At 34.5% G+C, this 21,720-nt stretch overlaps 1 protein-coding gene across 2 annotated transcripts in view; it reads left to right on the top strand.

The window, feature by feature from the left end:
* The window catches only part of LOC134256517 (gamma-tubulin complex component 4-like), a 47,323-nt gene that overhangs the window by 7,240 nt on the left and 18,363 nt on the right, over positions 1 to 21,720 (top strand). For both annotated transcript variants that reach the window (XM_062739169.1, XM_062739168.1), the window contains exons 2-7: positions 5,295 to 5,430; positions 5,517 to 5,677; positions 8,212 to 8,268; positions 8,464 to 8,543; positions 11,577 to 11,775; positions 13,310 to 13,481. In XM_062739169.1, the coding sequence (XP_062595153.1) occupies positions 5,295 to 5,430; positions 5,517 to 5,677; positions 8,212 to 8,268; positions 8,464 to 8,543; positions 11,577 to 11,775; positions 13,310 to 13,481 (805 nt within the window). The remainder of the gene's footprint in view (positions 1 to 5,294; positions 5,431 to 5,516; positions 5,678 to 8,211; positions 8,269 to 8,463; positions 8,544 to 11,576; positions 11,776 to 13,309; positions 13,482 to 21,720) is intronic.

The raw sequence follows: 21,720 nt of genomic DNA, 5'->3' as shown, positions 1-21,720 counted from the left end.
TGAGACCTATGTTGACTAAACTTGCATGAAATGTACATCTAAGGATGCATACTATCTGTAGTACCAGGCTTGATTCAGATTCTAGATTTGACCTACATTTTCTAGATGAATGAACAGGTTCAAGTTTTTGGTGCAGGTCTCATTTCCAATTAACTTTAAGCCCTTTGTTGACCAAACTAGTAGGAGTGAATCAGTTCACCGTGGTATCGATTCACTGCGGTATTTTTTCTCTGATACACGGTACAAAATCTCAATTTTCAGTTCGGTTCGTTTTTCGGTCGGGATCATCATTCAGTCTGGTTTAGCATAAGGTATAAACATGCTCCTTTGTATAACATGTACAAAAACATATTGTGGACTGAGTGATAGTTTGTAAAATAATTATTAACAATCAAATTAATTAAATTCATTTCTTCTAGCCATTTTGTAAGTACATTATTTGATTAGATTAAGTAAAAGGAAGCGTAAAACGATGGTTGATTTTGTTTCCTTATATCAAAATGTATCGTATCAAAAATAACCGAACCGAAACCATATTTTACAATACGTATCAAACCGTTAAGGAGGCATATGGTTTCACCCCGTACAAACTTGAATGGGTGATATATATGTATCTAGTGATGTATACTACTGGGCTTGCTTCAGATACTCGATCTGACCTACATTTTCTGGTTGAATAAACAGGTCAAAGTTTTTGTTGCAGGTTTCAGCTATCTAACCTTGGCCCATCAACCTCAAAGTCCCATGACAATTTGATTCCATTTTACAGGCTAGTCAAATATTAAAGACAGGTTGGTCCCAATTCAAGAAACCTTAGCGCAAGCAAAATTTCATTAGGAAACATAATGAACATTATGAATTTGTATCCTGAACAAAATATTAATTTGGGGAAAAAGGATGCCTGGGGTACATGCATCTATTGAAGTTTCAAATACTTATTCTTGGTGACAATCAAAGGAACCCCTGAAAAAGAGTTTCCAGAAGTAAATCAAAGTACTGAAAGTACTGAATCGAGGTGACGTCTTCCAGTAAACTGTGAAATTCATCCATAAGTAACTGGCACATACAAAAATTTTAATCTAGGAGAAACCCCAATGAAAATCACTGGAAAGAAAAATGTGAGCAACACGACAATGCATTTTGTAACTTGTTTGATCTATAAAAACTGAACTAGTTATCCTTATTAATAAGTAACTGTCACCATAAGTGGAAACACCTGGCATTTCTCTTCAAATTATATTTTGATTTGTTTCTTGTTACACAGTAATAAAGATGAACATTATATTTAATGATATTAACAAAAAAAGTGCAGACACTGGGTTTATATAAAACCTCTAAATAAAAGGTGTATCCCCCTAGTGTCATTTTGTCCACTGTATCCTAACTCTCTCACCAGGGTCCTCTACAATATGCCAACATATTAAAGACCCCCCCTCCACCCTAGTTAAACTTTTCTTACTTTTTTCCTAAATTTTAAACATGAAAAATTGTTTTAAAGATTTCATATAGTATTAAATTGCATTTTTAGAAAGGCATCAGCAATATACACAAATAACGTTTTTACAACGTATTTTATATGTAAAAATGTCGCGCTTACGTTAACATAAGGCGTAGTATATTCTTGCAATTGTTTATAAAAAATTAAAACAATTTAGTCATATTCAACATGGTAGTCATGTTGAACCGTTGTAATAGACCTTCATAAAAATGACTGACAGGTAAAAATGACCATGTTAACGCAGTTTCGATGGAATAGCACATAGGGGAAACATGCTTACTGATTTCACATAAAATATGATACCTACATGTGTAATAAAATTAGTGTAAATTTGTTTCGACGCTTTTTATACCCCCCGCAAACGAAGTTTGGGGGGGTATATAGGAATCACCTTGTCCGTCTGTCTGTCTGTCCGTCTGTCCGTCTGTCTGTGCAATTGTGTCCGGTCCATATCTTTCTTACAGAGGGACATTAGAATCTACTACTCCACACTAAGATTGCTCATAACCTAAGGGTGTGTCATGACCTTGACCAAAGGTCATTTGGGGAAGTTCAAGGTCACTGGAAGAAAAATTTCATAATTCCTGTCCGGTCCATATCTTTCTTATGGATAAACTTGGTAGGTTCTCATTTCACACAAAGATTGCCCATGACCCAAGGGTGTGTCATGACCTTGACCCAAGGTCATTTGGGGAAGTTCAAGGTCACTGGGAGAAAAATTTCAAAATTCATGTTTGACATATCTTTTATGGATAAACTTGGTAGGTTCTCAGTTCATACAAAGATTGCCCATGACCCAAGGGTGTGTCATGACCTTGACCCAAGGTCATTTGGGGAAGTTCAAGGTCACTGGAAGAAAAATTTCATGATTCGTGTCCGGTCTCTTTCTTTCTTATGGATAAACTTGGTAGGTTCTCAGTTCATACAAAGATTGCCCATGACCCAAGGGTGTGTCATGACCTTGACCCAAGGTCATTTGGAGAAGTTCAAGGTCACTGGTAGAAAAATTTAATAATTCGTGTCCGGTCTATATCTTTCTTATGGATAAACTTGGTAGGTTTTCATTTCACATAAAGATTGCCCATGACCCAAGGGTGTGTCATGACCTTGACCCAAGGTCATTTGGAGAAGTTCAAGGTCACTGGTAGAAAAATTTAATAATTCGTGTCCGGTCCATATCTTTCTTAAGGATAAACTTGGTAGGTTTTCATTTCACACAAAGATTGCCCATGACCTATGGGTGTGTCATGACCTTGACCAAAGGTCATTTGGGAAGTTCAAGGTCACTGGAAGAAAAATTTTATAATTCGTGTTTGATACATATCTTTATTATGCAAAAACTTACTTCTGAAAAATCCAGCGGGGGGTATTTTGTCCCAATTGGACAGTTCTAGTTTGAACTTGTTATAGTAGCTTTGTATGTTATTGTAGATTTTCATCATGCATAAATTACGGTACGTTACAATTGCTTTCATTTACAAACTGCACAGAGTTCCCGGAAAGTGATGGAGTTAGGATATAGTGACGGATTTAGGGAGTTTGGCAATGCTTAGTTATACAAATATAGAAATGCTAACAAAAGAATCTTTGCCATACATATATGAATGTATAAAAAAGAAAATAATGTGTCAAATATTTTTGAAATTGTTGCATGCAGACTCTGGGGCCATAAAACTTATAGATGAGCTCACTCTTGATCTCAGTCTCACTTTTCAACAAATACTAGTAATTCCTTAGGTAAAAGTGAAATTAGGATCAAAAGTGCACCAGAGCCAGGAAACAACATTTATCATCGATGCAGCTTAGCATCGAATTCAATCAAAAACCCTAGCCTCTCTTTAATAATTTTTTTTTGCCAAAAGCAGGCCTATTTTGACATTTTAAAGAAAGGTATAAATACTGCATTTTAAAATTTGACTTCCGAAATAGAAGATTAAGGGATTTGTGATTTAACTGTAGCGATTGAATTTGTCCATCAATTCAAAATCTATATTATTAGCTTTAAGGTTTTAAATACATTGTATTACTATCAAATCAAAATACTTAGCATACATGTAAGGTATAGTTAAAAAATATATTATTTGATATTTTCCAGTTAAAAAGCGTTTTTATAAATGTCTATAGCTTGAAAACAAATTATTCGTTATTATCATTCTAAAGTTTCAACTGATAGACTTCGTTACATTATCTTCAAAGTTCATTTTCAAATTCCTTATAGATCTAATTGTTTCTCTTTTTATGAATTCTTTAAATTATGAAAAATAGAAACCACGTAATAATAACTTTATTACAAGTATAAATTATTATGCAAACTAAATTAATAGCTCTAAAATATACATGTATGTCTGTATTTACAGCATGATTTAATCATTTTAAAAATTAAAATGATCTACCTTTGGTATGACATCGATAGATGACTTGTAACAATGTAATTTTTCATATGCGGAATCCTCAATTCTAGAGGAGTTCCGACCGAGCATTTGATGAAATGGTCATTAGCATGCAGCGAAATAGGTACAAGTTCCCCGGTATTATTCACCTTTTTCAACAGTGATAACACCAAACAGATTTATAAAATAGGTGACAATATTTTTACGTTCTGAATAAATTTTTTAAGGAATTACAAAAACAGAGGGGTGAAAATAACTTCGCTTTTGTGATAATTTACCATGAAGTGTGAAAATTACTTCGCTTTTGTATTAAGTTACGGTGAATTTTGGAGCTCAATAGGGACTATTGCGCCTCAGACGCCTCAAAGTTAACCCCAAATTCATTTAATTGCATGTTTCATTTCATGCAGAACGCTTCTTACTGTTTTGTTTTAGTATACACTGTTCTGTTCTCTCCCTTGCCTGTGATTGACATTTAATACACATACATGTAAGTCACGATCCCTCCTGTAGCCAGTTGTTACATTTTACCCTCGCTAAAATAGTTCGGAGCGTAGGGATTCTTCATATCTCATTTCCACTCAGGAACTTGTATTTAGTATTTGTAAATCCATAAAAATGCAACAAATTGCTTGGAAATCGCATTAAATACATTGTAGATCTTGTTTTGTGACTGAAATTCTGATTTCAATACATGTATAATCAGAGGACTATATTTCTTAGAGAACTGATAAAAATTAACGTTTTGATATTTCCATTCAATCTTGCAAGTGCTGTTGTTTATATATTAATAACCTATCCCTGATTTGATCCTTGCCTTCTAAGGTATCATATTTTAACAAGAGTACTGAATTGTCCCAAAGAGTGAAGATCAATAAGAAAATGCAAATGGTAGTGATCACAGGGTTCCGCCATTGAAGCTATAGAGCAGCTATCGAGGCTGACTTATGTCACCTCGGAAAATTGAGACTATATAAGACAAGATATAGAGTTTGCACACACACAAACAAAATGATGGAATTTTTGGCAAATCTCATGCAAAGTGTTGGAAAATATGGCATATATGTCAGTATACTGAAATACTATAGACTGGAGTGTTTGAGAGATTGTGTATTTGTTAGATTTTCAAGTTACTTACTTTAAAAATTGACATTTTACAAATGAATTATAGAATGATAAAAATCTTTTTTTAAAATCTTTTGAAGAAATGCAGTGTCATGATGATTCAGGTGAGAGTTGTAGCCCATGGGCCTCAGGTTCTCTTTATATTGTATATATATCTTGACATTTTTGTCAGTTTTATTAAGTACAAGGTTTGACTGTACAAAAAAAAAAATGTTTTAAGCTTAAAAGTCTTAGGTATCTTAAAAAAATTATTATAAATAATTGTACTGTTCTTGTTTTAGGTAACCAGTGACCTTCCATTCATCTGTCCATCAGAAGTAGATTTACTTAATCGACTGTGCAAATTAGGAACATACTATAAAGATTTCAACAACTTCATACAGAAGCATGGAGAAACACTTAGTTTGAAGAATTCTGGTAACCTTTTAGACATGTTTACTATTATAACAATTTCTATAGTTAATGGTTTACATAGATACAAAGATGTGTTTCTCTTTCAATAGGAGATGTCTCGGATGACATTCATGGATTATACTTAAAGTCTTTTTGTCGAGGACTGGACAGGGTTTTAGAGAATTACCGTGTAATTCTTCGAAAGCTGGAAATGGACGTCCTTAGTGATGAGCACCTCCCTGTTACACACCTTGTCAGTTTCCTACAAGAGGTAAATCACAAGACTTCTTAGCAACTCAGACATAGAAAGATGTATACAAGAGCATGTAGATGAAGGTTGAAGTTGGGGAAATGCCATCTGTTGTCAAGTAATGTTGACTGTTGCTATGTTCCATCCTGCTGGAGGAATGGTTTCATCCTTCAGAGGATAACAATACTTACAGGCATGGGGTTTTTTTTCGCTTTAAAGTGGAAATCCGCTATTCAGATTTGCTCAAACTGCCCTAAAATCTGTATTCCATCTTTTTAAATATCTCAATATTTTCCAATTAAACCGTTTTTGATTTTTTGCTTCTATTTATTCCTACATTATTGATTAAATGTCATGTGCAATTTCATTTGTTCTTGGATTTTAGAAACATTAATTCAACCAATTGTTGGAAGTTTTACAAGAAGCATCATTTGGGGGTAATGGATGAGAGAATGGTGAATAAGGTCTACAGAATCAAAAAATTAAAGATGTTGTTGGAAATTTTTATTCAACCACTTGTTGGAATATTTATTGGAAAAGTCGATAATTTTCACAGATAAATTTGATGAATTGATGATGGAAGGTTAAGTGAAATGATAAACAGAAGTGTCAAAGACTACAGTAAAATGTTGGTTATAAGTAACATTTGTAAATTTTTTTTCCATGAAATGAAAAAAAATTCCGAGTGAAAACTAAGTGCATGGAAGTGCTCAGAATGCAGGGTTTTGACCTATTTGGGGTCGTCTGTAAATCTGCTTTTTTCATTTGACTTCAGAATCATGTTTGTATTTAGTTAAATATTTATAAAATGTTTCTCAATGAAGCAGATTCAACTTATTTACATGAAAGAAGAATACGAGGGCTGTTCAATAAATAATGTCCTGAACTATATAACACATATTACAAATATCACATGACATTAAACTTGACTTTCTCTCATAATTGAATCTTTCATGAATTTATAACAGTTTATGTGACCACTTTTCATCACATAGTTTCATCGTGAGAAGCTGGGAAACAAGGGCTTTTCGAGACACTGCATTATAAATGAATAGTAAAGAATCAGTAAAATAGAGTGAAAATAAAAGCTTCATTATAGCTGCCGTAAAACTTGTTAAAAATCCCAAAGAAATATTCACTGAAATATATGACATTTACAGCAAACAATGCCTGTTTTATAGACAAAAGAGCAGGTGGATTTCAATGATGAAAAATTATATAATGGGGATCAAAAATGGGTACCCTCCTGGCCAACAAAAATTATAACAACTTATGTACTGGTTGCCAAATTTCAACAAATAATATTTGATGATGTATGATTGACTTTAAGACACATAGCAAATTTGATAAACATCATATCGGGAGTAGTTTACACAGTTTTTAAGAAACGTTTGACGGTAAAAAAGCTTGGTACTCAAAGGTCACCCTATATTTTGAAAAATGAGTGAAAACGACAGCGTATGCGAAATTCTGAACAATTATTTTAAAATATCAGTAATTTAAGTTATCCACGTTTGTTTTATTTTCAAACAGATATTGGAACATGAATCTATTGATTAAAACCCTCAAAACAAAATTTACCATAAGATGTACTTGATAAAACCTTCGAATGTCTGACAAGAGCACAGGTATTCAAGAGCACAAAGACAGATTAATATGTAATTTTCTTAAAAATTAGTGGTATTGTTGTCCAAATTCGTATTCGGAGAGACAGTTTAAGTTCTGGAGGAGTCTAAAAAGCAATTTTTTGCAAAAAAAATCGAGAGGTTTAATAGAGGAAGGACCCAGAATCAGGAATCCACAACATTGAATTTCTTCAAGACAGTGTCCAAACCCGCATGCCCTGAAGAGTAAAGGAGTTTTCAGAATAAACAGAAAGTTAATGCTTTTTCACATTAGCAATATTCGCCAGATCTTTGACCTTTTGTCTTGTTTCTATTTCCAAACTTGAAAAAAACACCTTTCAGAGGGAAGAAACAAGTCCGGAAAATGATTGGATCTGCCATTTTCCAGTATACTAAGGGTCATACCCAAAAATGATTTCTAAAAAACAATCAGAAATTGGATAAAAAATGTTACGGACATGTATTTTACTTACAAGAGATTAATTAGTAAAATCATGAAGACTAAATCATTAAAAAGCGTCTTTTGCTTCTTTCTGCACACCGGAGACATTATTTATTGAACAGCCCTCGTATACCTGTAATTATAAATATTTTTTTCCCTGCCATAAATATGGCCAGTGTATTTAGTGTTTGTTTTGCCCACCTTCCATCCCTCCATTCTTCTGTCACAATTTATGTTTAACTGAGCTTTTTAACTTAATCAAACTTTTTTCTTTTTTCTTTTTTTTTTTTTGATCTATATGACCTGAGAACTGTAACTTCAATTTTATTTGGACTAAAGTCGTAAAGAAGAAATGAGCTGATTTTTAAAAAAAAAATTTTGGCTGGATTGGTTTCTGCTTCACCAACTTTTGATTTTGTTAATAAGCATGTTTAACATTATTGCATGTGTAATAAACTTAATAAGAAATATTTCTGAATATTTTGTAGTACCACATTTTGTTCCCTGCTCTGGCATCAGTTCTGGAACAAATCACAAGTCACAAGGTACACAGAAAGGATTAAAGGATCATAGACAGTTTCTTCAGATTATGTAGTTATGAATTGAAATTTTCTTATTCGATTGAAAAATAGTTTCATTTTACTAAATTATATGCTTTAAGGAATTATTTCATTTAAAAAAAACAGTACCATCAGTGCTAACAGACATCCATTGAGTCAATAATTTGTTTTGTTTGTAAGGCACATGGCTGTTACATTCTGGATATTCTTCATAAAAATGCTGTTTGTGGTCTTCCTATTGTCCGAAATGCTTTAAATAGGTAAGAAAACTTCTAGATTAAGAACATTTCTAGATTAAAAACAACTCTGTTCCAATCATGTGTATCCAATCCACAAGTATTCATTGTATTTATACCCCCGCAAACGAAGTTTAGGGGGGTATATTGGAATCACCATGTCCGTCTGTCCGGCTGTCTGTAGACAAGATTTTGTCTGGACCGTTTCTCAGAAACTATTGGATGGATTTGTCTGAAAATTTGTACACTTATTATTCACCATATGAAGGTGTGCACCTGGTATTTTCATCACGATTGGATGATTTTTCTGCATTTTACAAGCATTTTTTCTTTTTTATTTTGTTGTTTTGTTTGGCTCATAACTAGAAAACTATTAGACTTACAATCATCAAACTTGGCCAATTTATGCATCTTGGGTAGAGGGTGTGTCATGACCTATTTCAAGGTCACTGTGACCTTTAATTAAAGTGAAATTTAAAAAAATAACTGTCTTTTACCATTGAATTAAACAATCCCAAAAAATGTAACTGTTGCAGTATCCCTATTTAAAACATGTTAAATTAAGAAAATATTTTTTTTTCATTATATACTTTACAGCAATCCATAACAAATGTTATTTCATAAGAGAAAATCTACCTCTCCCAAGGGTATAATTATGAAGCACTGGTCAAGGAGAATTTTGATAACAGAAAATTGCATGTCAAATCAGAGAGAAATTTATTATTTTAGTGTAAGGAGCTACTTGTAGAACATTTCTGTTCAAAAACTTGTTATCTGTCTCTTGGGAACTGGGCTAAGGAATCAGCCTTAAATAGTTTTAGTGACTAGCCTAACTTATTTAATGAATTTGAGAAAAAGCAACTTCAATCTAATTTGATATTGTATAATAAACTAATTTGAAATTGTGTAAAAAGCTAAATTGATATTGTATAATATAATTAAAACTAATTATATTGTGTGTATGTGGGGGTGGGGTGGGGGGATTAGAATCAGCATGCGCATTCTCCACATTATTTTCAGATTGAAACTTTTAGTATGATATAAAATCCAAATAAATCAAGTATTTAAAAAAAACAAATTTTGGTAGATAGTCCCTACAGTTCTTAAGAATCATGCAGGAACCTTATTCAAAATGATGCATCAAGATTGCACAATTTTTTTTCAGTATAAATAATACAAAATCTTTGTTTTCAGATTTAATTTCAGAATGACACATGCAATAATGCATTTTGTTTGCACTACAAAGGAGAAGGTTAAGATCCATTCATCCCTTGATAGCAATTAGTGGGCATGCATCCCGTCAAAGATTAATTAATGAGTTTTATGTAGGGAAGCATAAGCTGTCTCAATCATTCCTGTTAGAGCATATCTCTGATTAAGGAGCTCTTATCTGTGTCCTTTGGGAATTAGACAGAAGAACTGCTGGTCAGTTTAAATAGCATTTGTCATATGATATCCAGTCTCCTATTTCTAAAATCAATTTGGTATAGATCAAGTTTTTAAGACATATTAGTTAAATTGATATTTATTTATTTATTTATTTTTTTTTTGAAAATATCAAGTGACCAATTTCCTATCATCATGTCCCACATGAAAGACATATGCATATATGTATGTTTGTGGAGGAGGGGCATTTGTCAAGCTATAATGCAACCAGTTGATGATTATTTGTTATAATTAAAGCTTGCACCACAGGAGATGTTTAAACAATTATTATAAGGAATGGAAAAATTACGCAAATCCCTGTAAAGGTTGACATGATTTTCTTGCACTCTATTACTGTTTATAATAATTGAATGAACAATATATGATGGGAGTATCATGCTGAGGTGGTGCACTTTATTATTTTTAAAATGAATTTGATATAATTTTATATAGATTAATTTGATTCTGTATAATGTTTTTTCAATAATCAATTTGCAGAGTATCATGACAAATAGTTGCAATTTATTTTTTCAATGAAATAAAAAATCTGTTACAATGTATTAGTATTGATGTTTTATTTGGTTGCACCTCAGTTTCATGAATTAAAAATATATATATAATGAGCACTCAAATTGTTTCTAAGAAAATAGTGAACACTAAGGGCGAAACGATTACACGTGTAAACGGCGACGTTTCGATTATATGCTCTAAACGTTTACAGTTTGAGTAAACGTTTACACGAAGGTCATTATCAATGTCTATCAGAAATAAAGTTTAACACAAAAAAAATTGTTTTATTTCATAATTTACAAAAGAAACACCGTCTTTGGCCATTTGATAAGCAACAATCTAAACCGGAAACATATTGAATGAAAATATCTAAAACTCGATACGGGCTAACATAATTAATTCCGATTTCCGAGTTGCTAATACTAGCGATGTTTTACGACACTTGAAATATAAAACTTGATATATTTTGATTAAATAAATATAATACATTTTTCACAAGTCTTTGAAAAGTTTCAATACATTCAGCAGGTCCTGTTTTACTTTTTTCGAGATTAAAAGATCCATCTTTACAATTATTTTTTCTACGTCCGGTAACCAAATAAACCAAGCAGTTGGGTGACGAGGTCGTAAGTGAATGAATTTAATGCGCCTCAAATTCTTACGGTTAAATCACAATGACCAACAATAAATTTGTAATAACAGCTCATACTTATATTAAAGTGAAAGAATTGATTATTAAATTCGAGTTTCATGAATGAGTAGCCATAAAAATCCAACATAGAATATTTCCCGTTTAAACGATACCGTTTCGTTTACTGCTATCCATTTAAACGTTTACAAAATTCAGTAAACGTTTCACCCTTAGTGAACACCTCTTAATAGATCCATAAATATTTGTGAATTTGCACCTACTCTGAAAAACCCAGTGGGGGTATTTGTCCCTATTGGACAGTTCTAGTTTATCTTTATGCAAAAAAGGATACTGGGTAATTAAAAATAAATAAACTTTAAGGTTGTATATTAAACAGTGTTAATTCCCTTGCCTCATTTTGCATACCGGTACTTATTCAGACCTCTGACAAGTGGATTTTTTTTTCTTCTGAAAATGACATATTTTTACAGGATTTTATATGTGTCTCATGGACTGCTTTACAAACAGCTGTGTTCCTGGCTTCTGTATGGCTGCCTGAATGATCCCTACCAGGAATTCTTTGTACAGCTGAACACGGAGGACTGGGAGGGTGTCAGTAGTGTAGTCACACAGGAGGAGGAGGAGAGTGATGAACTGCCAATCATGGGGGTGACTGGGAGGCAACTACAGGTAGGTCCCACCCTAGCAGTGTTCTGAATGGGGGGCAACTACAGGTAGGTCCCACCTTAGTAGTGTTCTGAATTGGAGGCAACTACAGGTAGGTCCCACCCTAGTAGTGTTCTGAATGGGAGGCAACTACAGGTAGGTCCCACCTTAGTAGTGTTCTGAATTGGAGGCAACTACAGGTAGGTCTCCCACCCTAGTAGTGTTCTGAATGGGAGGCAACTACAGGTAGGTCCCACCCTAGCAGTGTTCTGAATGGGAGGCAACTACAGGTAGGTCCCACCCTAGTAGTGTTCTGAATGGGAGGCAACTACAGGTAGGTCCCACCTTAGTAGTGTTCTGAATTGGAGGCAACTACAGGTAGGTCCCACCCTAGTAGTGTTCTGAATGGGAGGCAACTACAGGTAGGTCCCACCCTAGTAGTGTTCTGAATGGGAGGCAACTACAGGTAGGTCCCACCCTAGCAGTGTTCTGAATGGGAGGCAACTACAGGTAGGACCCACCCTAGTAGTGTTCTGAATGGGAGGCCCACCTTACTGAATGGGAGGCAGGTAGGTCCCACCTTAGTAGTGTTCTGAATGGGAGGCAACTACAGGTAGGTCCCACCCTAGCAGTGTTCTGAATGGGAGGCAACTACAGGTAGGTCCCACCCTAGTAGTGTTCTGAATTGGAGGCAACTACAGGTAGGTCCCACCCTAGTAGTGTTCTGAATGGGAGGCAACTACAGGTAGGTCCCACCTTAGTAGTGTTCTGAATGGGAGGCAACTACAGGTAGGTCCCACCCTAGTAGTGTTCTGAATGGGAGGCAACTACAGGTAGGTCCCACCCTAGTAGTGTTCTGAATGGGAGGCAACCACAGGTAGGTCCCACCCTAGTAGTGTTCTGAATGGGAGGCAACTACAGGTAGGTCCCACCTTAGTAGTGTTCTAAATGGGAGGCAACTACAGGTAGGTCCCACCCTAGTAGTGTTCTAAATGGGAGGCAACTGAATGGGAGGCAACAGGTAGGTCCCACCCTAGCAGTGTTCTGAATGGGAGGCAACTACAGGTAGGTCCCACCCTAGCAGTGTTCTGAATGGGAGGCAACTACAGGTAGGTCCCACCTTAGTAGTGTTCTGAATGCAAACTTTAGGTGGAAAACTAGGCATTGATCACTGATAAAAATAAAGACAAGTTGTGAGTTTTATAATTATGAGGGTTTATTTTTTTTTTTACTTTAGTTAATTGCAAAGTTTTATTTGGTTTGGACTAGAACATGGGAAATTACTCTTAACAAATAAAAAAAATATTTTAAAAGAAAAAAAATTATGATTTATTAAATCATTTAATTGACTTTTCAAAATACTAGTAATTTTGAAGAAATGTCATTATATAGCATCTATGCAGCTGCCTAATTTTGAAAAAAAAGTTTGATACATGTATAAGGTAATACATTGAGGGCAAATACCTTTGGATAAATCATATTTCAGCTTGTTGCTATTAGAGTCATACATGTTCATTAATGGAAGTTCTAGAGTGGTAATCTATGAATGTATTTGCAGAAAATCCTGTCTCTGAATACCTCAGAAGTAAGTTCCAGTCTTCATAGATTTGCCCTGAGAGCCGAGCTCCTACCCTGTTACATCCCGGTAAGGGTGGCCAACAAGATTCTGTTTGTAGGAGAATCAGTTCAGATGTTTGAAAATGAGAAGAAACCAAACTCTCAAAAGAAAGGTATGAGAAGACTGACTGTTGAATGAAAAGATTTCAGTTTTAACTCTTTTCCCCTTAGTCCATTCCCTCCTTTACCCCTTAATGACGACTTTTGATGCCTAGCCCCCAACCCTTAATGACGACTTTTGGTGCACATGTATTTCATTGTTGATTTGACTTGAAATTACCGCTTATTCACAAATTATTAGAGCACAGGTGGCCACCTATGGCCACCTGCAGCTTAACAATAGATGATTGCTTCATACTACAGTTAGAAATCACGTGATTTACCTGTGTAAACAAACAAAAGGATCTTGGAAAGTCCCACCAAAATTCAAAATGGCGGACTGTTACATACGATGTTTTTAGAGCATGTAACTCAGTAAATACTCATTATTTTCTCATCCAGTAAAGCATTACATGAAATTCAATCTATGAACTCCCTATTTTTCGAAAGTTTTGAAAATAATAATGATCTATTTGTATAATTAACTTTGAAATAAGATACGAAAATTTTGTGAAGTCCGGGACCGCACAGTGCAGATTTCGTTACCTGTTTCTCAGAAATTCAGAAGATACCTTCCATTTTACACATATTTATAAATAAGAAGGTGTAGAAAATGATTACATGTATTTTAATAGAATTTGATCATTCAAGTAAACAAAAACGTTCAGAAATCAAGTTTTATCACCCAAGTCTGAAAATTTGTTGGCGAGATTGACATTGAAGTAGCACTTCAATTTATTGATTTCTGAGAAATTAAACTTATAAAGGATCACTTCATTTAAATAGGGATCTGACCTATAGGACCAGGCTTGGTTTTTTTCTCTACAAAAAGCTTGTTGATTTCCGTTCCGATTAATGGCATTGGCTGAATACATATAACAAAATGTTTTTCATAAATCTTTATTTCAGTGAGTAGAGGTAGGAGTAACCCTTTCATTGATTTTCTGAGTTTGTTATCTCCAAATGTAATAATTGATACCCTAAAATCTTGAAAATAAGCCGTGGCTTATTCTAAGTTTTGGTAAGAAAATGGGGGCTTATTTTCAAAACCGGCTTATTTTCAAATTGCGGCTTATTATCAATGCAAAAAACTGGTAAGAGACGAGAGCATAATCATGGTTTATGTTCAATACAGTCATTGAATAAAGTGTAATCGATAGCATAAGAACTACTTGTTCGATCTAAAATTAAAAAATCATGAATGTCATGAAATGTTTATAATAAAATTAAATAATTACAATAATACTGTGTTCAGTATCTTGCGTGTAGAAAAAATACTGTAAACGTGGAAAGTTTGATGAGGAGGAAACATTGACCACTTTTTTTCCCAACAATACTTTTACTATTGGAAATGTCTATTGAAAGGCTGGTTGCCCCCCCCCCCCCCCCCCACTTTTTACTAGAAGCTAATGATATCAAGGAAATGTAGTACTGAATGCCAAAAAATTGGTACTGAAAGAAGTTGGCCTTGAAAAAGTTGGTCAATGTGATTAAATTCTAAGGAATATATACAGTGTTCGAAATTCGGAATTATTTTCTGTGGGTCCAAAGGACCCACTGATAAAGGGTCTACACAAGTCCTTCCAAGGCAGCATAAGCCCAGAAATAATACCATCAAATATTTTGGGAAAATGAACTTTAATTGACAATCTTGGTAAGTTTATCGATTCCTTACCAATAAAAAAATCATGTTATTTAAAAAAAATATGTTATTACTGTAAACATACTTTTTGTTAATTATGAATTCTAGGTATAAAATACAAATTTGAAAAATGTAGACATATATACGGTAGAAAACAACAAATAAAGATTAATATTTAAATGTCACCTTTTCCGGGAAATTGTTCTCTCCTATAGGTCAATTCTTTTGTCATAGTGAATACATCCTTTGATGATAAATTATAATTAAACCATCAATTATATTATCACACATAATTTTTATTACTTATACAGATGATTTTGGCTTATAAAAGCCGTTTTACTTGTTGAAAATATCCAATTTGGGATTTACACCTGCTTTCACCTGAATTAGTTATTTACAGAAAATTTCAATCAATATTATGCTGATAGATTTGAAAATTTTAATTTATTACAAATCCAATGATATATAATACATAACATCAATTAAATATTTTGACCCCTATTAGTTCAGTTTTAAACTGCACTCCAATTCATCTAAAACGGTCTAAGGGGCAGCCAGGCAAACACTCTGAAGATATGGCCAGTGCGTCAAATTGTGGCATTAAGGGGTAAAGAGTTGAGCTTCATTTTGCGACTTTTTGAGTAAAATTATATAATAAGACTCAAGAGTTATCCTTCCTGGCTTAGGAGCGGATATCCTTAAGGTGGCTTCTTTATCAGTATTCATAACTGTGCATATTAATAACAATGTATAAAGCAATACATGTATGATTTATAGAAAAGAACTGCAAATGATAGCATTGTTCTCCAGCCTACCTCCAAGTCTATTTTCAAATGTTAACATATTCGATGAATTTTTGATATTTTTTATAGATAATTATATGGATTTTCATAAAACAATACTTATTTGGGAAAACAGAGATAACTCTAAAATTTTGGTAAAACTTGTGTTTTTGTGTTTTTAGCTCACCTGAGCCGAAGGCTCAAGTGAGCTTTTCTGATCACATTTTGTCCGGCGTCCGTCTGTCTGTCCATCTGTCTGTAAACTTTTCACATTTTCGACTTCTTCTCAAGAACCGCTGGGCCAATTTCAACCAAACTTGCCACAAAGCATCCTTGGGTGAAGGGGATTCAATTTTGTTCAAATGAAGGGCCTCTCCCTCATTCAAGGGGAGATAATTGGGAATAAATGAAAATTTGGTGGTATGTTTTAAATATCTTCTTCTCAAGAACCACTGCACCAGGAAAGATGAAACTTATGGAGAAACATCCTCAGGTATTGTAGACTCAAGTTTGTTCAAATCATGACCCTCGGGGGTAGGGCGGGGCCACAATGGCCGACCAAAGTTTTACATAGAAATATATAGGAAAATTCTTTAAAAATCTTCTTCTTAAGAATAGCAAAGCCTTAATTCATCATATTTATATGGAAGCATCCTCAGGTAGTGTAGATTCAATTTTGTGTAAATCATGACCCCCGGGGGTAGGACAGGGCCACAATGGCCGACCAAAGTTTTACATAGAAATATATAGGAAAATTCTTTAAAAATCTTCAAAGCCATAATTCATCATATTTATATGGAAGCATCCTCAGGTAGTGTAGATTTAATTTTGTTCAAATCATGACCCCCGGGGTAGGGCGGGGCCAAAATGGCCGACCAAAGGAGACCATAGTAATATATAGGAAAATTCTTTAAAAAATCTTCTTCTCAAGAATAGCAAAGCCATAATTCATCATACTTATATGGAAGCGTCCTCAGGTAGTGTAGACTCAAGTTTGTTCAAATCATGACCCCCAGGGATAGGGCGGGGCCACAATGGTCGATCAAAGTTTTACATAGAAAAATATAAGAAAATTCTTTAAAAATCTTCTTCTCAAGAACCACTGTGCCAGGAAAGCTGAAACTTATAGGGAAGCATCCTCAGGTAGTGTAGATTCAAGTTTGTTCAAATCATGACCCCCTGGGGTAGATCAGGGCCACAATGGCCGAGGCCAAAAAAAAAAATATGTGTGTTTCCGGTAACATGTCCCTCAAAATTAGGGTAGGTAGGTAGGCAATTACTTTTTTTTTACTTTTACTTTTTAGCTCACCTCAACGAAGTTGGGGGGAGCTTATGTGATACCCTCGGCGTCGGCGTCCCAGGTTAAGGTTAAGTTTTTTGGAGCAGTTTTCTTTTTAATTACTTCTGTGTCCTATACTGATGAGACATGCATGGAAGATGCTTCAAATGTGTTTTATTGTACCAGTCAAAGTTTCAGATGCTGCAATTTCAGCAAAGGAATTACCAGGTTAATGTTTTTGGAGCAGGTTAACATTTTTGGTGCAGTTTTTGGTGTGGGTTTCATTTCCAAGTAACTATAAGCCCTATGTTGACCAAACTTGCATGGATGATACATCTAAGGATGCATACTACCGGGCTTGCTTCGGATGCTGAATCTGACCTACATTTTCCGGTTGAGTGAACAGGTTAAAGTTTTTGGTGTGGGTTTCATTTCCAAGTAACTATAAGCCCTATGTTGACCAAACTTGCATGGATGATACATCTAAGGATGCATACTACCGGGCTTGCTTCGGATGCTGAATCTGACCTACATTTTCCGGTTGAGTGAACAGGTTAAAGTTTTTGGTGTGGGTTTCATTTCCAAGTAACTATAAGCCCTATGTTGACGAAACTTGCATGGATGATACATCTAAGGATGCATACTACCGGGCTTGCTTCGGATGCTGAATCTGACCTAGATTTTCCGGTTGAGTGAACAGGTTAAAGTTTTTGGTGCAGGTTTCGTTTCCAAGTAACTATAAGCCCTATGTTGACCAAACTTGCATGGATGATACATCTAAGGATGCATACTACCGGGCTTGCTTCGGATGCTGAATCTGACCTACATTTTCCAGTTGAGTGAACAGGTTAATGTTTTTGGTGCAGGCTTCATTTCCAAGTAACTATAAGCCCTATGTTGACCAAACTTGCATGGATGATACATCTAAGGATGCATACTACCAGGCTTGCTTCTGATGCTGAATCTGACCTACATTTTCCGGTTGAGTGAACAGGTTAAAGTTTTTGGTGCAGGTTTCATTTCCAAGTAACTATAAGCCCTATGTTGACCAAACTTGCATGGATGATACATCTAAGGATGCATACCACCGGGCTTGCTTCGGATGCTGAATCTGACCTACATTTTCCGGTTGAGTGAACAGGTTAAAGTTTTTGGTGTAGGTTTCATTTCCAAGTAACTATAAGCCCTATGTTGACCAAACTTGCATGGATGATACATCTAAGGATGCATACTACCGGGCTTGCTTCGGATGCTGAATCTGACCTACATTTTCCAGTTGAGTGAACAGGTTAAAGTTTTTGGTACAGGTTTCGTTTCCAAGTAACTATAAGCCCTATGTTGACCAAACTTGCATGGATGATACATCTAAGGATGCATACTACCGGGCTTGCTTCGGATGCTGAATCTGACCTACATTTTCCAGTTGAGTGAACAGGTTAATGTTTTTGGTGCAGGTTTCATTTCCAAGTAACTATAAGCCCTATGTTGACCAAACTTGCATGGATGATACATCTAAGGATGCATACTACTGGGCTTGCTTCGGATGCTGAATCTGACCTACATTATCCAGTTGAGCGAACAGGATAATGTTTTTGGTGCAGGTTTCATTTGCAAGTAACTTTAAGCCCTATGTTGACCAAACTTGCATGGATGATACATCTAAGGATGCACACTACCAGGCTTGCTTCGGATGCTGAATCTGACCTACTTTTTGTGGATGAGTGAAAATGTTAGTTTTGATGCATGTTTCATTTCCAATAAACTATGAGCCCTATAATGAGCAAACTTGCATGGATGATACATCTAAGGATGCACACTAATGGACTTGCTTCGGATGCTGAGTTGGACATACATTTTTCAGATAATAGACAAGGTAAAAGTTATGGTTGCAGGTCTATTACCAAAAACTATAAGGCTTATATAACATTGTATAAACCAAACTTGCATAAATGCTGCATCAAGAGATGAAAACTCTCAAATTTGCTTCAGATGCTGGATTTTCATTACATTTTCATGAAGAAGAAGTAGTTTAAATTTTTTATGTAGGTCTATTTCAAAGTATCAGATCAAAATTGCTTTTAAAAATATTTTCATTTTTGGAATGTATACTTCTTGTTGGTTAATTGTGTGACTTTGCCTTACTTAAAGACAACATTCGTTGAGGTGAGCTCTGTAATCTCTGATTACCTATGTTTATTTTAACTGAACATTATATTTGACTGTTTTTAGGTAAATTGTATATGATATTAAATATTAACAAGTAGTATTTTGTTTTCTAGAGGTAGATAGCAGAACCAATTGCAAGAAATTGATTTACAGAAAAAGACATTTGAATTTTAATCACAATTTAATAATGAAATTTTGTCACATTTAACAAAAAAATTAAAATAAAGAATTCAAGATTGTTTTTCAGGCCTACTTCTACCTCGACCTCATTATCATTACATGTAAAGACATAGTTAATATCCATTTCTTTCACGGCCAATAATGTCAGAGTTAAACCGCCGTTGTTAGCTTCAAAATTATGACTATCTTCAAATAAATTTCCCACAGTCCAGTGCCAAAGAAAGTTATATATTGCAGTAATTTTGTATGAGTGTGGACATTTCTTGAGCTTAAAACCCAATGACAACATGTGGTGGACTTGGAGTTGAGTGATGCACATATAAAATAAGTGATGCAATACATGTGTGGCCACAATTTGACACACTAGCCATATCCCTGGAGTGTTTGCCTAGTGGCTGCCCCTTACAGCGTTTTAAATGAATTGGAGTGCATTTTAAAACTGAACTAATCATGCTAATAGGGGTCAAAATATTTCTTTTATACTATGTATTATATATCATTGGATTCGTCATAAATTTAATTTTTCTCATCTATTTACAGAATTTTTATTGTAATTTTCTATAAATAAATAATTCAGGTGAAGGCAGGTGTAAATCGCAAAATAGATATTTTAAACAAATATGCCAAAATTGTCTTTAAAAACTATGAAATTTATGTGTGATGTTATAATTAATGATTAAATTATTATTTATTATCTATTTTATAAGTTTGATTCCTCAGAAATCAATAATTGTAGTAATACAACAATGTCAATCTCGCCAACAAATTTTCAAACTTGTGTGATATAACTTGATTTCTAAACGTTTTTGAATATTTTAATGATCAAATTCTATTAAAATAATTATTTTCTACATCTTTACATTTATAAATATGCGTAAAATGGAAGATATCTTCTGAACTTCTGAGAAACAGGTAACGAAATTGGCACTGCGCGGTCCCGAACTTCACAAAATTTTCGTACCTTATATTGAAGTATATTACACGTATAGATCATTATAATTATCAAACCTTTCAAGGAATATGTAGTTGACAGCTTGAATTTCATGTATTGCTTTACTGGATGAGAAAATATTGCGTATTGACTGAGTTATATGCTCAAAAAACATCGTAAGTAACAGTCCGCCATTTTGAATTTTGGTGGGACTTTCCGAGATTCTATTTTTACACAAGTAAATCATGTGATTTCCAACTGTAGTATGATGCAATCATCTATTGTTAACCTGCAGGTGGCCACCTGTGCTTTGATAATTTATATATTGTTGATTTTCAAGTCAAATCAACAATGAAAATATACACACGTGTCAACATGTGGTCAAAAGTCTCATTAAGGGTTGGATGCTAAGTGTCAAAAGTCGTCATTAAAGGGTAAAGTAGGGAACGATCTAAGGGGAAAAGAACTATTACCTACACATGTATAATCTTAAAATGTTTGAAAAGACGTTTTTATTCATCTGTTACAAGTGCCTTTTTAACTACGCACGTTTTGAAGACTGTAGTTTTAGAACAAATTACGGCACGTAATCCGGATTTGCAATAAAAAGTGCTAGGGTCGGCGCGTAAAATTAGGGTCGGTCGGGTTACCGGAAACACAGGTTTTTTTTTTTTAGCCCGATCAAAATTTTACATAGAAATATATAGGAAAATTTGTTAAAAATCTTCTCAGGAATTAGCAAAGGCATGAATGATCATATTTATATGAAAGCATCTTCAGGTAGTGTAGATTCAGGTTTGTTCAAATCATGACCCAGGGGGTACAATGGCCTATCAAAGTTTTACATAGAAATATATAGGAAAATTCTTCAAAAATCTTCTCTGGAATAGCAAAGGCATGAATGATCATATTTTTACGGAAGCATCATCAGGTACTGGACATTCAAGTTTGTTCAAATCATGACCCCCTGGGGGTAGGGCGGGGCCACAACATGGAATTCAAGTTTTACATAGAAACATGAGGAAAAAAATCTTTAAAAATCTTCTTTTCAAAAATATCAAAGCCATGATTAGTCCTATTCATATGGAAGCATTCTCAGGTAGTGTAGTTTCAATTTTGTCCAAGTCATGACCACTGGGGATAGGGCGGGGCCACAATGTAAGTTCAGATGTAAAGGGCAATAAAGCCACAGGTTGTCAAAGAAATATGCAAGCATTTCTTAGTTAGTGTAGATTCAAGTTTGTTCAAATCATACCCTCTCCCTTTTAAGGAT

This window comes from Saccostrea cucullata, unplaced genomic scaffold (genome assembly GCF_032062105.1).
Source record: "Saccostrea cucullata isolate Sc308-1 unplaced genomic scaffold, CSIRO_AGI_Scuc_v1 ctg90, whole genome shotgun sequence".
Classification (NCBI taxonomy): Eukaryota; Metazoa; Mollusca; class Bivalvia; order Ostreida; family Ostreidae; genus Saccostrea; species Saccostrea cuccullata.
The sequence above is the reverse complement of the archived record's forward strand: the minus strand, read 5'-3'. Positions and strand labels throughout refer to the sequence as shown.